The sequence below is a fragment of the Sinohyriopsis cumingii genome, chromosome 4 (assembly GCF_028554795.1).
Source record: "Sinohyriopsis cumingii isolate HCF-2022 chromosome 4, ASM2855479v2, whole genome shotgun sequence".
Lineage (NCBI taxonomy): Eukaryota > Metazoa > Mollusca > Bivalvia > Unionida > Unionidae > Sinohyriopsis > Sinohyriopsis cumingii.
Window position 1 is genome coordinate 88,810,357 of NC_142964.1, and position 18,659 is coordinate 88,829,015.

Genomic DNA, 18,659 nt, shown 5'->3' on the forward strand with positions numbered 1-18,659 from the left:
TTAATCTTCGTTGCATTTTCGCGCGAAATTTTCGTTTCCGTCCTCATTCATCAAGTATTTTCGCCTTTGAAAGAGCAATGTCCGTTGAGAGTGAAGCAAAAACGCCCAGATCTGAAACAGATAAGAAGGACCGCATCATCTGGGTGGATCTCGAGGTTCTTTATGTTGTGTTTGAGCCACAGGGGCTCGTATCGTTGCTTACAGTTTTACTATCAGTCGTACGTATAGTACACACAGACATATTAAATGCATGACGTGTAAATTGTAAGCAGTGATACGAGCCCCTGTAGTCTGGAGAGAGAGAGAGAGAGATTAAATTGACCTTTCTTTGCTGTAATAAAGAGAAATGGAGTGGTATTCCAGGGGTTACTAGAAATACCGAAATACACTCAAAACCGAAATAGACATTTTTTTAAAGCATAATACTCGTGAAGATAAATGTATTATGATTTGCTATTTTTGAACAATTACAATAAAAAGCAACAAAAAAATTATTTTAGTGATTATTCTAGGAACTTTACATCTACTTGTGTAATGAAAACTTGGTTATACATGTTAGGACAGATATAACCTCGTTTTGTATGACAGTTACGTCTTTATTTACTTTAAAACACATAAGTATATGTTGCCACTGAAAACATATAAATACACATTCTGGATTTTCACAATCATAATCTCGCTCATAATTTAAGTTCTGACCGATTCGCAGTTTTGATACATGGCCAGTCAAGTAAAATCAAGTACGACAGTGATATCGTTACATGAATTGTGCCAGATATTGGTAAAAAGTAAATTGTCGAAATCGCTTAAATCAGAGTTTGTTTTGCTTATCATGATTATTATTATTAATATTATTGGTAAGAATGTCCACCTCGGACGTGGGAGGTCGTGGGTTCAAAACCCAGCAGAGTCATACCAAAGACTTACAAAAATGGTACTTGCAGCTGCCTCACATGGTGCTTAGCATTAAGAGGTCAGTGTTAGGACTGCTGAGCTTGGTGGTAAGATAATGTGGCTGGGTGGGACATCATGCTGCATGCCTGCGACATGATGTCCCAGTACTAGACATCACTATAAACTGCCACACTGCAGATATCGTAGCGATATGACTGGAAAATTGTTAAAGCTACATTAAAATCCAAATCACACACACACACACACTTTATTATTATTATTCATAGAATTATGAATCATAATACCAGGATGTACACCAATATATACACCCAGAACATGTGAATAATTTTGGTTTTTGAAATTTTTTTTCGGTGTTTCTAGTAACCAGTATTCCAGCTCAGATAGTGGTAGAAACATTTTCAAAAGGCATGGTTGTCCAACTAAAATCTTCAAAATATTCCAGTTTAATGAATTAATGTATTTTTCAGAATTTTGCACTCAAGTTCTTGTGAAGTGGGTGCTGGAATGTATATTTCCATCTTCCATTTTATGTAGAGAACACATTTGATTGATTTTGTATCATGGCATACTTACTTATTTTAATGGATATTTTTAAGAGTAGCAATGCCATTAATACATAGTGGCACTACCATGATAAAAGAAAGGTTGTTATGGTTGATTTTAGGCTGATTGAATTGCACACATCCCAAGCTAGCTAACTGAGCGCAGTCATTGCCAAAGAAGCATAAGACAAGCAATTTCAGTGGCTGACAAATGTTTTCATTATTTTGATTAGCTTGCCTTTGGGCATCAGTTTCACTTAAAGACTTTATGATATGTCTAGTTAGTTCTAAATTAAACTGCTGCTGATATGGCATCCAATATGGCCACTATGACAGCCATCTTGAGAATCTTGTTGCTGCTACTCCTAAATGGAAAGTCATATCAACATTGGATTTTTCCAGAAGACTAATTAAGATATCTAGTTCATTCTAAATGAAAATGGTGCTGATCTGACCTCAGATTTGGCTGTCACAGTGAACATAATGAAAATGTGTTCTCTAATTCATTTGAATGAATGGTCATATTAACATGAGGTTTTCATCTTCAACCCAGTGGTCAAACTCTCCAAACAGTAGAAGATTGGATGTTTTAATTATAAAAAAGTATCATAAAAGAAAGTTGTCTGACCCTGCCTTGAAAATTAGGTGGATGATTCCATCATATAATATTTCATCATCCATTTTCATGCTGTCATTTAAGATATTAACTTCAAATTGTTTAATCGGCTTTGTTTTGGATGAAGTCCAGATATAGTTCAGTATAATCTAATTTAAATCACTATGTTTTGGTGTAATCTAAATACTTCACTGATTTTGATGATTCTGTGGTTGTTAAATTGATTGTTCTTCTCATTTCTTGTTTAGATGTAAATCTCATTTCTTGATTAGATGTAAATCTCATTCTTGTTTAGATATAAATCTCATTTCTTGATTAGATGTAAATCTCATTTCTTGATTAGATATAAATCTTAGTCTTGATTAGTAATAAATCTCATTTCTTGATTAGATGTAAATCTCATTCTTGATTAGATATAAATCTCATTTCTTGATTAGATGTAAATCTCATTTCTTAATTAGATGTAAATCTCATTTCTTAATTAGATGTAAATCTCATTTCTTGATTAGATGTAAATCTCATTTCTTGATTAGATAGAAATCTCATTTCTTGATTAGATGTAAATCTTGTTTCTTAATTAGATGTAAATCTCATTCTTGATTAGATATAACTCTCATTTCTTGATTAGATAGAAATCTCATTTCTTGATTAGATGTAAATCTCATTTCTTGATTGGGGGTATATGTAAATCAGTATTTAAGAACATGACCAATAGGTCCTGACCAGTACATTAAAATAATCGTGTTTGTACAGGTGTCACATGACTTGCCCCAGAGAAAAACTTACGAGTTCACTTATCCAGGAAGCCACAGTGGCTCAGCTGGTAGGTCAATTGACCTGTAATCAAAAGGTTGTAGGTTCGATAACTCCCCAGGCAAGACCAGATTAGCTGTTATGGTGTGTCCTTGGAGCAAGGCACTTAGATCTCATTTCCTCAGCAAGATATAGCCAATAATGTTGAAAGTACATTAAAACCAATCAAAACAAGAAACAAACATTTATCTAGAGTCAATCTATTGACTTGGCCTCTCATCTTTTTCTTTTTATAAAGCATAGTTTTCAACATTAAATTAGAAGTTTGTTTTCTGTTCTTTATTCCACTTGGAAATACACATGTGCTTAGGTCAGTGCTGTCCAACCTTTTTGACACCATTGGCCACTGAAAAATGTTGTTCTTGATGCCGAGGGCTGCAGCAGAAAACTGAAAAGCAACAACTGTACAGCTGCTTAAGCTCTGGCGGGTCATTTAAAATCAGCCCACAGGCCGCATGCGGGTCATGGGTTGGACAGCACTGGCTTAGGTGAACAGCAAACTAATGTAATTATTCAGAGATATTCACGTATAGTCACTGATGCACTGCACAATTAGTCGGTCAAGCATGTTTTCTTTAGTAGAGTTGAAAAATAAATGAATAAACAAATAAAATTGTAACTTTAAGTCAAAATTTAAGATAACATCTATAAAGGAAGTCATAGGATTTGCGTTTAATTTCACAGGATCCTCTGGATCATGTACGTCAAATGTTTTTTTATCCTTGTAGTTCTGGTATGTACCTGAATGAATATTTGCTTTGTATTTATAAGTAACTGTATGGTATCAAAAAAAACCCCCACATATACTCATAAGTTGAGTCCAGCTGCAAACTGCACAGTCACAGATGTCGTCACATAATAGACTGCAGATCTGGGTCTGTGCAGTTTATTAGGAGTCATCCAAAGAACAAACATCATAGACCCTGATCTGCAGGTGCATCCTGCTTTGGCAGTTTAGGATCTTTGTTGTTTGCAGTTCTACTCAACATATAAGTGAGTGTATAAAGTAACTGACTTTGAACAATAAATCATGAAAAATAAATCATTCTTAGGACAAAGGACTCAGGTGTGCTGTGAAAATATGATCTTTTTCTTTCATCCAAACAGTATTTGTTTAGGCTTATGAATTCTCTACAGTTGCAAGAAGCAGTTGTAGGGGTTAATGGCACGTCAGCACAATGCTCTCTGTACAGTGCCATGTTCAAAGTACTTCTTCATATTCATGAGTATTGTACAGTTGAAAAGTTCTTGTACTCCTGATTAGGAAAATCAGAAGTACACACATTTGTACTCATACTGGGATATGTTAGAAATGACTCCATCCCGTGTCTATTCTGCAATAAATAATTCTATGATACTGATCTGGAGGTGGGTTTTTTTTCAGATGTCAGGACTAGATATTGAAAAGGAGCATATTTTAGAGATGGCTTGTGTAGTTACTGATAAGGATCTAAATGTTGTTGCAGAGGTATGTACTACTCTTGTTCCTGGAATGTTCTTGCTGAACAGTTAATTGTGAATTTTCACCCTGATATGTTATGATTTGCTATCTTGCTCACTGAGCAGAAAATAGGAGTATGATGCCATGCTCTAGGAAAATCCTTGTAGACTATAAAGGGACACTTTCCTTGACACATTATTTGGATATCTTGTCCCATTTTAAAACTGCAGATGTAAAGAAAATATTATTTCCTCTAATGAAAAAAACAATGAAAATACAGTGAATTAATTTGTGTGGCATAATTGTTTCGATTTTGCAAAATATTGCCTCGGTATTTATATTCAAGTGCAACTGCTGACAATATGGACCCTGATCTGTTATCATATAATGTATCAGCAGATCAGGGACTTTGCTGTTTATTCTACTGATTACTTCTAACACACACTGCATAGACCCACATCTGCCTGTGCATCATGCGGTGGTAAATCTGGGTCTTTGCATTTGGATCCAATGAATATGCGAGGATAAAATGGTGCATAGATTCATGGAATTCCCTCCAGCAGAAATGGCATGCATGAGAAAGATATTTTTCTTTGGATGTTTAAATTCATGGCTTGTTATTACAGTGAATTCAACAAATGGTGGTTCTCCACATCTGAAAGTTAAATTATGGTATGGGTAATTCATGCAACTTTGAAAATTCCTCTAATATAGTTCTCAGAATTTTTAAAAGTTGGGTTTGTCATTGAAAATTCCTCAAATTTCTTGACAAACTCCATGGATTTGTTCCCAAAACCACCTGATTTTATCTTTGTTAATGCAAAACATCAACACTATATAAACAGTATTACTTTTTAAATTCAGACTTTTTGTTATTTAAATATTTTCCAAAATGAATGTATAGATAAATACAAAATGGATTAAATTTGGGTGGATTAATGACTAGTTGGAGTAGTGCCATTGGTGGCAGGGAACAGTTTCGTAAATTGGTCTCTGGCAGATATCTTAACTTAAGGTTATGGTGTGACTTTTTGAGCTGTTATTTGTGTAATAACTAAATATATGGTTATATTTGTGAATTTGGACTTATCGGCTTGTGTTGTTTGTGAAATTGATGTGAGGCATTGTACACCTCATATAGTCACTGCACAGTATGTAACCAGTGAAATACCAATAGTCAGAGAGGAAGCAGAGCAAGCCACTTATAGCAGTAGACATGTTGGTTCAAGACAGCTAATATATCTCAAAACTGCCTGGATCACAACTATTTTGAACTGCATTAAACTATTAAGTACACAATGTTTTTCCAAATTATCACCTAGGGAAATGGCTTGTGTTTGCACCATGAGCATGTGTTCTGACATGCATGTATAAATTTGTTGGTGGGGTGCATCAGCTTTTTATTCCTTGAATTTCCACTGACTCGTCCGGTCAAGTGAATGATATTCTTATGTTTTGCTTTATTATACCTATCTAAAAAGATGGACTATTTTGACCTCACTCATGTATTTCATTTTTTATGAATTTTTATATTATGCAGGTGTATGCAACATCAAATATTTACATAAAAACTGTCCCTTGTACCATGTAGTAGTGGGATAGTTAGTTACATGATGGTTTTTTTTTCTTCTACTTATGTGTCTGTGCATGGTTAAATAAAATAACATTTAATAAAGCTCTGTTTTTGTAAGAGAAAATGCCTCTTGAAAATTTATGGAAGTTCTTGAGCAATACTTTTCTGGGAATGTACAAACCTTGTAAGTATATCAAAATTATTTTAAATTACTTCAGAGTTGCACAATTTTCATGAGGGACTGTCAGTTAAATTACTTTAGCATCATTAAATTTTCATGAGGGACTGTCAGTTAAATTACTTCAGTCACACAATTTTCATGAGGGACTGTCAGTTAAATTACATTAGCATCATTAAATTTTAGCAAGTCTTTAATGTTATTATACTAGCAACCCAACATTTTAGTGAATTACTCATAAGCAAGTAATAGGAATTTTGTATGCTTGTTGCCTTCGACAAAGAGACATTAAAATAAAATTTAGACAGTCAAACAACATGTCAGTTATAAACTCATGACAGCTAATATCTACCCCTTCTTGCAAACTTTCAAAACTGTCCATCCAGATTCATGTCAGTATTTCTGTGAGTCACATATTTTCATAATATAATTTAGCAAGCATGAAATCATTGCAAAAGTTTACTCACTGGATTCATGAATATTATATGCTCACTACAGTTGTGTGATTTCCGGTATTTTAGTGATCAGCATGAAGGGTCATACAAGCCCACTTAAAAGCAGTGGGGAGGAAGTAATTGAAACAGTGGCAATGGATGCCCCTACCTTTTGTTTTGCCTGGAACATTGTTACAAAAGTCAGAGAGATCTCAATTTACATGATCGCTTGTATTGGGGTCAGCATCTGTTTCCGGCAGTCTTATTTCTTCTTGTTTCCTTTTTTTGAAAATCTTCCATTATTTTAATCTGTCTATCCATGCATCCATCCACCTATTCAACATTATTTAACGGCATGATGGACTGAATTTTTACAAATGCCCAGGCGTGGGTACGTGGGAAAGCCTGCCAGTAGCTTCTCGTGGGTCGGTGGTTCTTTCCTGGGTATTCCAGTGTTCTTCCTCCACCAGTTATACTGGCCGCCATGTATAGCCTATCTTGTGCTGAAAAATGGCATTAAACCCTAGAACAACAACAACAACAACAAATGCCCAGGTGTTTCTTAGAACACTAGACAGGGGCTAAGGTACCTTTATGCCTAGGTGTTTCTTAGAATGCTAGACAGGGGCTAAGGTACCTTTATGGGTTGGCTGAAGAAAATATTCTTTCTAATTGGAATAATTTCTTTTTGTTTCTTATTTCATTTATTTTCATTGCTTCTAAATACAATCAGTGTATTATATGAATTCACTTTTATCAGACTTCAGTAAATTACAGATTGCACAGAGTATGCACACAGTAATGACAATATAAAAATATTGACCTTGTTTGAGGTGAATAGTTTTAGGAACCAGTAAACCTTGTACTGACTGATCCAAAGTGGAGGTCAGTATGATGGGTTTATGGTTCATAAAACTAAAAATTCACCTCAACAAAGGTCTGTATTTGTTTTTGTATAAGATTAATGCAAAAATTAGAAATTTAGTATTAAAAAAAAAAGACTTTCTTTTAACCGCATGATTCCATGTCACAACATAGCAGTATCATAAATTATCACAAATTACATGAAATCACTTTAACTAGTGAGTAAATATCTTGAAATGGAATATTGCAACAAATCATATTATTTGCAGGTTTTTTGTGTATTACTTTTGAAGCTGTAAAATATTATGAAGAAAAACTAGCAAGATAGCATTATTTTGGTTCAGACACATTTATGTGCCAATGTTTCAGTCATTCTGTAAATATGAAAACATATAAGCTGGAGCAGCTTTTTTCTGAGGAAAATTTTTACTTTGTACAAAACAATCTGACAGAGAAAAATCTAATTTTGTCCATATTTTGTGAGCTTTTTTGTTTATCACTGTGCAAGATATTACAACCATGTGATACGTGAGACTTATTGGAATTATTATTTGTAAAGTTTATCATCAGAGATAAACCCAATTCTGAATTGTATAAAATTTTGATTAAAAAAAAGATACTATATCAGATGATAAAACCACCCCCGTTTTTTTTCAAAAATATTTTTTAGAAAGGCCTCCCCAGGCCAGTCCTATGATAAATATGCTAATTATGCAGCATCATAATGATATATATTTTCTTGAATATTTCATTAGGCTCCAGACTTGATCATCCACCAGCCCAAAGAAGTGATGGATAACATGGGAGATTGGTGCCGAGTACACCATGGCCAGGTTACGTATCTTTAAATCAGACATTATTTGAAAATCTGAAACGTGTTAAAGAATTTGTACAACATGCATCAAGAACTTGCACACAAAAAGCCCAGTAATATATGAGTTGGTCATTTTAGATGAGGGAAACTGAAGACCAGAGAGAAAATCACCAACCTTGGATGCGTAATCAATGGCTCGTACATGTCGTCACCAGAGATGAAACCCAAGTCTTTGTACAAGCAAATTAGTGTTCTTTCACTGCACTCTTCACATGCAAGATAAATCACATTAGAATTTTTAAAACTAAGTTCTGGAAGCCCAGATCTTGTTCCCAAGTTTTCCATCATTTTCAGTTTTCAAAGATTGCGGACAAGAGATTGGTTTACACTAGACAGCTGAATCTTTAATGATGGTTAGTACTCGAGTGTATGTCTTTTTAGTAGTAAATTACTTGCATTGCCAGACCCTATCCTTCAGGTCTCATGCAAATCCAGGCCTGCTGTACAATGAAATTTCCCTATCCTTCAGGTCTCATGCAAATCCAGGCCTGCTGGACAATGAAATTTCCCTATCCTTCAGGTCTCATGCATATCCCGGCCTACTGTACATTGAAATTTCCCTATCCTTCAGGTCTCATGCAAATCCAGGCCTGCTGGACAATGAAATTTCCCTATCATTCAGCTCTCATGCAAATCCAGGCCTGCTGTACAATGAAATTTCCTTGTCCTTCAGGTCTCATGCAAATCCAGGCCTGCTGTACAATGAAATTTCCCTATCTTTCAGGTCTCATGTAAATCCAGGCCAGCTGTACAATGAAATTTCCCTATCCTTCAGGTCTCATGCAAATCCAGGCCTGCTGGACAAGGAAATTTGTTCAGCCTACAAGTCATATATCCTAAGATTCATTTGGTTGGATGTTTTGAAATTTTCTGTTGTCTAGATATTCATTACGAGAGTTTTAGAGTAAGTAATTACCAATTTACCTGTAAATCAGATTCTTGTTCAGTTCGCTGTAAATAAAGGATCCTTCACAAGTATTTAGTCCATAGGAAATGTTTTTAAAATGTCATTTTTTGAAAACTAATAATTTATATGCATGGCAGGTGTGTAATACATGATAAAGTGTGGTTATGTTTTGTGCATTAAACAACTTAGAAAAAGATCAGTGAAAGGAGTTGAATTACCATTGAATGCCGTAGGAATTTACAATTAAATGTCTCAGGGATTTGCCATTAATTGACTCAGGAATTTACCATTGTTTCCCCTTTGGAATTACCATGGAATGTCTCAGGGAATTGCAATTGTTTGCCTCAGGCAATTACCATTGACTGCATCAGGGAATTAATATTGAATGCCTCAGGGAAATAACATTTAATGCCTCAGGTAGTTACAGTTGAATGCCTAATGAAATTAAAATTTAATGCTTCAGGGAATTAAAATTGAATGCCTCAGGGAAACCACTGCAAACTAATCAGACATGATTTTTCTCCATTTTAAAGCAGAACTCCGCTTTTCTCCTGACCTGAATCAGATTTATCTTGATATGGTCCATTTTTTAAATAAAACGATCTGTATGGTCCCATTCCGCAATGACCTTTGAAAATTATTTGTTCCATATATTAGCACACAACTCTCGTGAAGAGTATTCTGATTGGTCAAATGTTTAAATTCATCCAGTGAATCTTCGTGTAATGGAAACTGATGACAATGGAAAGAAGAAGCATGCTTGCAAATCATGGCATCCCGAGTTGTTGAGAGAGAGCCTGACACGAAAAGTTTAGATAAAGGTTTTAAAAAACGTATGGAAGTGGGAATGGCTGGAGCGAAAAGTTGACGGAAATTTAGTTGGTCAGTTTATGAGAAAACTGAATGCTAGAGGACTGGCATTTTGTGACCTCTGCAAGAAAGATCTGAATTACCGTAATCATGGTTGGAAGAGTTTGGAACAGCACCTACAAAAGAAGCTGCATATGAAAAATCGAAGCTCAGAAGGCACCTGGGAAAAGTGCATTCAGTTACTATAAGAAGAAAGATTTCTTGCATGAGAGAACAGATGTATCACTGTCAGAATATGCGCACTGCATGTTGCCAATACAAGCACCAGCTTGAAAGGAAAAAAGCTCTCATTGAGAAGGAAAAGAAACGATTGCACATTGAGACAAAAAAGTCACTGGTGACAAAAAGGAAGGCTAAAGAAATCTTTGCCAATGCCATAAAAAGAGCTAGACTGGCATATCAACAGGTTGTGTCCATAGGAGAAAAAGACAAGTGAATATATGGGATTATTTGTATATTGTTGATGTACATGGGTGTTTATTGTACAGATTTGTTATGAATAGAGAGAACTATAGTATATTTGCTGCAAAAATTGACAAATTATTGTGATTTAATTAAGATGTAAACACTGGCATGCACATGAAATAACTTCAGCATCAAAAGTATTGGAGAACAAATTCATGTGACTATGAATATTGTGAAATTATTGAAGTAAAGTTTAACATTTTTGGTAAGTTTAATAGTTTTTTGATTATTTTGGTTTATTTTATGATCATAAGTTGACCCTCGAGCCCCATTGGGGGAGGACCCCCAAACCCCCCTTTAAAAAATTTCAGCTTTTTTTATGGAAGAAAAAAAAATCATGTTTAATTAATTGAATTTTTTGGTGTCATACAAGTTTTGATGAATTTTCATTTTTGTGACAGATCATTTATTAAAATGCCCAATGTAGATGTAAAATATATTTGCTATTAATGCCATGTATGGGCATAGCCACAAATTTTAAATACAAATGAAATCAAGTTTTTATTGCAAAACTGCTAAAATGTTTGAAGGCCACAAAAATAAATCAATTAACTGTATACTTAGATCCAGTGTTCGATTTAATGTATGTTTGCTGTTATTACATGTATTTAATAGAAAAATATAACACAGATGTACTACATAATAATGTTATACTGTTTCCACGAATTCACTTAATGAAATTGACTAAATTTGTCTTCCAGTCAGGTTTGACAGAAGCGGTCAGGAAGAGCAAAATTTCTTTGCAAGAAGCAGAAAGGCAGATGTTGGAATTTGTAAAGCAGCATACCTTGTCTGGGAAATCTCCGCTAGCAGGAAATTCAGTGTCCACAGACAGACTTTTCCTCATGAAGTATATGCCCAACTTCACACAACACCTCCACTACCGCATTGTAGATGTCAGCACAATTAAAGAACTCTGCATGTGAGAAATCTCTTAAACACTAGAGTTAATCAATTGCTTTCAGGCAAAGTAGTCCATCCAATTTTCCAGGCTTGTTACCATAATAAAATTTAAAGGATATTTGAAGCTGGCTATGGCAGTTTTACTTTGTATTGGTATGTTTTGACAATAGCCTTGGTATATATGTATGAGATTTGATGTATTTTGGAAGGAGTCCGGAGGTTTAGCACTTTGTTGATCATAGGGGTGGTGTTTGGTGCCTAAGGGGCACAGGTATATAATAATCCTCATATTCACTGGTTTATACAGCCTTCTTTCCATCTTTACATGGGTGGCACAATATTCTGATATAATGGTCAATACCTGGAGATGCCCATTTCAGTGAAACACTTTGTTCCTGCAATTTTTGTTAGAGTTATTGCCCTTTGTCCTGTAGCTTAATACAGTGTAATGCATGGTTAATTAATCATTTTTGAAACAAAAAGTGATAAGTGATGAAAGTTTCTAATTAATCGATGATTAAAAATGATTAAAATTTACATTCTTCTGAAAAGAATAAAAAGAGGGTTATTGCTTATGTTGAATGAGATAAAAAAGAAAAAGCACATCTTATAATGTCTCATAATTTAAAAGTGTTAAATTATTTTCTTGCATGATTGTTGCTAACATATCATAAAAGGTACAGTACATTCTTTTCCAACAGGTCATCTGTTAGGAAGATTTGTACCTATTTGACTGAGTTTCAGCCTTTAGGCAAGGTATATAAACATGGTCAGAGATAAAGGGAACTTGGGCTGTACAGATATGATACAAAACTTACAAAAGATTTGCTTTAAATATGACATTTTCTGGGTTTTTTGAAAAGTGGAACACAGAAAAGTCCCTTTTAAGTTTAACCCTAGCTTTGCAACCTGAATCTTCATGACCTCACTCTTGGGAGAGTGTTTGACATTGGCAACTTTTAGAATGTACTCGGTTTTTAGGCTTTAATTGTTCCCAAAATAATGTGAAAAATAGAGATGCATTACATCAAGAATCGAAGCTAATTTTGTTTTGGCTGACTAGCTGATCTGTATTTTGCACATCCATTTTGCTTGCTTTAATTAAAAAGACAGTCATGAGTAGATTAGTCACTTTATACAATCAGAATGGTGCCAAATTAAAATGCCACATTACAAAATGTATTGTAAAATGATCCTGAAATTATGGGGATAGTTAATCTTAGTAGTTTATCATTTTGTTTAAAAAAATATGGATTAATTAATGACTAAATTCAAAGCAATAATTAACTGATTACTCAGTCACTGATACACCTAAATTTGCAGGTGTGTGACTATTAATTGGGGCACACTCATCATACGCAAGAATTCATCCACTTTGCTTGCTTTAGTTCAGGAAACTACACATGAGCTGATTAGTCGCTTATAAGATCAAAATGTGCCAAATGCAAATGCAAATTACGACATTAATGGTAAATTGATAATAAAATTATGGGGAAAAAATAATTTTTACTGTTTTCTAAAATACACTGCTTGATTAATAACAATTAATTCAAATCAGTGATTAAATGAGTGACTGATGAATCATAACCATGCATCAGTGCAATGTACCTTGTATTGAATTTTCTGTTCAGTATGTTTTATGTTACTATGGAGTGTAATATCAACAGCATTTAAATTGATCCTACAGGATCATAAAGTACTAGCATAAGTAGTAAACAAATTAAGAGTGTTGGGCCATCTGATAGCATATTTACTCACTTAAATTGAGTCCATCTGCAAACATACATACCCTGATCTGCCATCATATACTGCATCAGCAGACCAGAGTCTGTCTGTCTTCTACTGATTAGTACTTACAAACTGCATAGACCCAGATCTTCTGGCACAGCGTACACTGGCAGACCTGAGTCTGTGCAGTTGGACTCTATTTAAAAGTGAGTAGACAGTGCTTTCAGTAGGATATGCCCATATTTCATGGGATACATGTGGGACATTTTATCTATTAATGACTCGTTTTTTTCTTTTTCTTCACAGGAGATGGTATCCAGAAGAATTCGGAAATGTCCCTAGGAAGAAGGATGCCCACAGGTAGAGAGCACAATGCTGATATAAAATAAAAACATACCATGTGTACTTGCTTATAAGTCAAGTCAAATTGCAAACAACAAAGATCTAGATCTGCCATAGCATAATGCACCTGCAGATCAGAGTCTATGTTGTCTGTTTTACTGATTACTCCTAACAAACTACACACACCCAGATCTGCTGGCGCATTATATGATGGCAGATTTGTGTCTGTGCAGTTTGTGGTTGGTCTCATCTTATAAGCAAGTATATACAGTTGATTCAAAATGGCATTTCAGTTTTCCCAAATATCACTTCCTGAATAACAAGATCAGTGTTATATATGTTTTTACTGATATATTTTATGAACTTTTTGAATTACATCCGCTTAGCAAAATTTAAAAATGATCGAAATCTGTGTATGGGTACATACATTAGTTTCAGTTGATTTTTCATCAAGTTCTACTTGCTAAAGTAGGTTTATTTCTGATGCAGTAACTAACAAATTTTATTGCTTTTTATAAAAGCTGATATCATTAACGATATATGTGTGAAATATTTTAAAATCCAGATGCCAAAAATACCTCAGCAAGTAAATTAATCTTAGTGGAAACATCTATTGGAGTACAAAATCCAGATGCCAAAAATGCCTCAGCAAGTAGATTAATTGTAGTGGAAACATCTATTGGAGTACAAAATCCGGATGCCACAAATGATTCAGCAAGTAGATTAATCATAGTGGAAACATCTATTCGGGTACAAAATCTGGATGCCACAAATGCCTCAGTAAGTAGATTAATTGTAGTGAAAACATCTATTGGAGTACAATATGCAGATGCAAGAAACAGATCAGTTGCAGCAAACATCTATTGCAGTACAAAATCTAATTGATTCTTCTGTCCAGATGTTGCCCTTGATGACAAAACATTGGGTGACCAACTACTCTTTGATTTTTGTACATTGATATACATCCTGAGATCCAGTGTTTAACTATTTTCAGTTGGAAATAATTTTGAATGTACTTAATCTGAGTATTCTGTATTTTTAAATGTAAGAGGCAGAAGCTGTTGTTATGACCATGACACAGATTTAGTTTGTTGTAAATGTGACAACAAATCCCTCCCCGATGCTTCCAATACAAAAGTTAAATGAATTTGTACTAATTACTAGTTTACTTCAGGATGTGGATTCCAGTTATAAATATTTCTTGGTTTTGATTGTACAATATTTTACTATGTACATTAGAGCAAAAAGGCTCTTGCAACAAGTTGTTACTACAACAAGTTTTTGTCAGTTGATTTTGATTAAGCCCTTCTGATCTTTTCTATACAATTTATCCACCAATGGAAAATTAAAATAAAATAAAAAGTTGAATATATATGTTTTGGCAAAATTATGATTTATTACCAGTGTGATAATTTAGCAGACAGTAATCCATTGTATCAAATGTCACCATCATTATTTGTGTAAGCTGACTATTTACTACCTGTAATAAATTGGTTTCTGACCCTTTCTTCAGGGACCAGTCTTACTAAAAAAAAGAACCAGTCAGCTGACAGTGACAAAGCAGACATAACAATAGCAACTTCTCTTATATTTGTAGTCAAATGACCAGATCTTATTTATGTGTAATTCATTTTTTTAGGTGATTTATATTTGAATCTTTTCAGGGCATTAGATGACATCAAAGAAAGTATAGAAGAATTGAAATACTACAGACAGACAGTGTTCAAAGAAGGATAACAGTTCAGAAGTTTTTTTCAAGCGGTATAATTTAGAAGGAGATGACCAAATGTTTTTTGTGTTTATTGCAGTTGTAATATATAAGATGCCTTGAAATGCATGTTCAGCTGAACTATATAAAAGTAGATCATGGTCTACAGAGTTTGTTTTACAAAAAAAGTTTTAATCCTGATCTACAAAATAAATTTGTAGACCTTCCAACTCTCTAAGTATTAGAGCAATTTCTAACTAGTTTAATTGCACAAAACCAAATGAGCTTAGGGGGTGCTCACCAGTTATTATGCACTTTTGAGAGAGTGACATATGTAAGGTAAAGTTGTTTGCATTCGAAACATGCACAGTGGAGAATGATGGCATATCTCTCTGCTACTTTGATGTTATGTTGCTGACAGTTTTTTGGATATTGTACTTATGGAAATTGTACATGAACTAAGCACACTGGTAACTAAAATGACTGCTCCCTTATGCTAAAAAGATCAGCCTGAATTAGTCTAAAGTACACTATCTTTAGCACCTTTTAAAATAGGAAAAAGGAATTTTGCCCAGCTAGACAATACCAGCTTCTGAAAGTGCAATGGATAAATTTCTGCATATATGAAATGTAAAAAAAAAAAATAGTGATTGGCTCTTTTTAAAAAAAATACAATTTACCTCTGAAGTGCAGAGAGTGAAAATGACCAAGTGGAGCTAGCAGTTTTTGAAAGATGCACATCTGGATTAAGGCCAAGCTGTATACTCTTTAACTCATATTACACCCATCAATCATACACCAAAATAAAGGAAATTAAAGGTTCTTTGAACAAAACCTTAGATATACAAGGTCTTTTTTAAGTAGCCAGTATAACCAGTGAGGAAATCTGGGGAAATTCATTCTCTTTAAAATTCTAACCCTACGCAAAATGTGAAACTGTAGAGCACCACCTCAAGAACAGATCTGTTTATTGTGATGCAGTTTCATTTGGAAACTTCCTTTCAATAAATATGTCCTTTTAGGGTTATGTTCCTTTGTATCTGCTGTTGGACAGTCATATTTCAGCTTGTTCAAATCTTTATTTCAGGACTTGCTTGTAAATCACCTCAGCTAAGCTGATTCTAAATATTGTTATGTACTGTAATATGTAGCTTGGCCTGTAGATATAAATATGCAAATTTTGAGTGATGTTTGTTTTCCTTTACTTCTAATATTTAAATTCAGCATGTGCAATCTTAGCTCACCTGGCCAAATGAGCTTATGACATGACCCTGTTACCAGTGTGGAGGCATGTTTCATATCCATTTTTGATCAAACTTTATATATAGGTTTAGGTCATTAAGATCTCCAATATGAAATGAATATTAATGATGTCATCATGTGTCTGTTTAGCTTAGCTTATTACCATTATTGAATGTTTTCTGATACAGAATTGATCAAACTGGAAATGTGAGCTTATATCATCATGATGAGTTTGATAAGGAATTAAATCCATATATATTAGGCATGTTGAATATTTTCCCTCCGGGCTGCATCTAGCCAGTGAAATGGTTTCATCCAGTTACTTGTACATCATACAGTCGCTATCTGGCTCATGCCCAGGAAGAAGCTGCACATGCCTGATGTATATTAATGAAATGATCTTACCTCCTACTGTCTAAGCATGTTAGTACTCTAAAACTATATTTCTCATTCAGTTTTGATATTATTTTTAATGTGGGATTATATCAAGATCTTGGAAGAGTTTGATAATGAGCAAGTTCCATGCATATTAATGAGCTGATGTTGCACCTGATTGGTTGAGCATGTTACCATTTTGAAAATCCAGTTTGGAGCAAACTTAGAATATTTGTATGATCAAGATCTCACGAGTTCAAATGAGAAAGATTCACACCGATTAATTTGATCATGCAGTTGAACAGCCGAGTTTGTTACCACCATCCATATTTCTGATATGGTTTTGATAAAACTTGGAATATTGGCTTATATCAACATATTAAAGAATTGAACTTAATATGACATTGGCTGTGCTTGTAATCATCCTTGAGATTGTAAATCCAATTTGTTCTTTGTAAACTTCATAAATAGATTCAAATCATCAGGGTCTTAAGTGGGTACAATTATGAGTGAAATTATCATATTAATGAGTGGATCTTGCTGCTGATTGGCTTATATTTTTCATACATTTTAGTGAATCTATTTCTAATAATGCTTTTCAAAGATGGTAAATATGCATATATTATAAAGATATCCATTGAGTTTTATTATGAGCAAGGTCTGCAAATATTAATGAGGTAATCTCGCATGTGATTGGCTGAACTTCTTAAGAAAATGTGAGATAGTGTTTTGTATCTGATTGTAATCATACTTATGGCTACTATTATAAAAATGTTGATGAGTCATATTATGAAGAAGACTTGTGCTTGTTGTTCAAATTTGAGTGAGGTCATTAAATATTAATGGGGTGATCTTGCATCTTATTCGCAATTAGAGAAATTCCAGAAATGATGGTGTGGGATGGATGGGCAGCAGTACAGTTAAAATAGTATTCCTGGTGGGATTTTTCTTAATTTACAAAATATGCTTCATGGGGTCAAAAATTGATTTTTCATTTATGCTTGGTGTTAATTTTCAGCATATGATGGAATTGATATTGAACTTAAGCTGATATAAAAGAACAACATGATGAAGAAAACAATTTGTGTTTGACCTAGCCTGAGTTGCCTTTGACATTTCCCACCCCATTTTAGATATATGGACATTAAAAATGAGTTGTTAGTTAAATGTTGAAATGTGGGGTTTGAACTTGTATCCTATCAAAACATTGAAATTCACCAACACAGTGTGATATTGGCATAGGGTAGTTGCTAACTGGCTGTCCTGTCAGTTGACCTTACATCAACCCATTCCTGCATCAAATCTATTAGAGGAGGACTATAGCATTTGTTATGCATTTAATCTGCTGACAGATGAAACTACAGTGTTGATGAAATTCGACCTCATACCTGCCATTTGCATTGCTAGTCATATGACTGCCCAACTCGCGCAACCAGTTCATGACATCAGAGTTTCAACAGTCATGTGATACCAATGAAACTGCCTTTCAAATCTTATGCAAAAAGTTCAAAAATAATAAATGAGAATCATTTAATCTTTGTAAAATAAAAGGACAGTTCTTAACATATATTTTTGGAGAACAACAGTCCAAAAACTGTGGAGATCCCAGCAACCTAGATAAATAAAGCAGATAACATATGTCAATGTGGTATTTACATGATACCAGAAAAAAATATCGTTGCAAAAGTATCAGTCACATGCTCACTGCTTGATGAGTCTGACTATATCTTAATATGCATTCATGCTATATTGAATTTCCTGCAAATAAATACATTTTTCTCATGATGGTGCTTGGAGAAATAAAAATTTCTTCGGCTAGTGGGGGATATATTTTATACCTGGTGAGTGAAAATAAAAAGTGCCTTTCAC

At 34.1% G+C, this 18,659-nt stretch overlaps 1 protein-coding gene across 1 annotated transcript; it reads left to right on the top strand.

Moving 5' to 3' along the window:
• Positions 1-31: 31 nt before the first annotated feature.
• LOC149801626 (putative oligoribonuclease) lies at positions 32-16,357 on the top strand (the record flags this gene model as incomplete). The annotated part of the gene is given in 7 exon segments (XM_089955896.1): positions 32-61; positions 63-155; positions 4,271-4,354; positions 8,132-8,209; positions 11,194-11,414; positions 13,430-13,483; positions 15,130-16,357. Coding segments are annotated over 7 exon segments (633 nt in total), but the record flags the coding sequence as incomplete, so codon positions are not given.
• Positions 16,358-18,659: the final 2,302 nt, after the last annotated feature.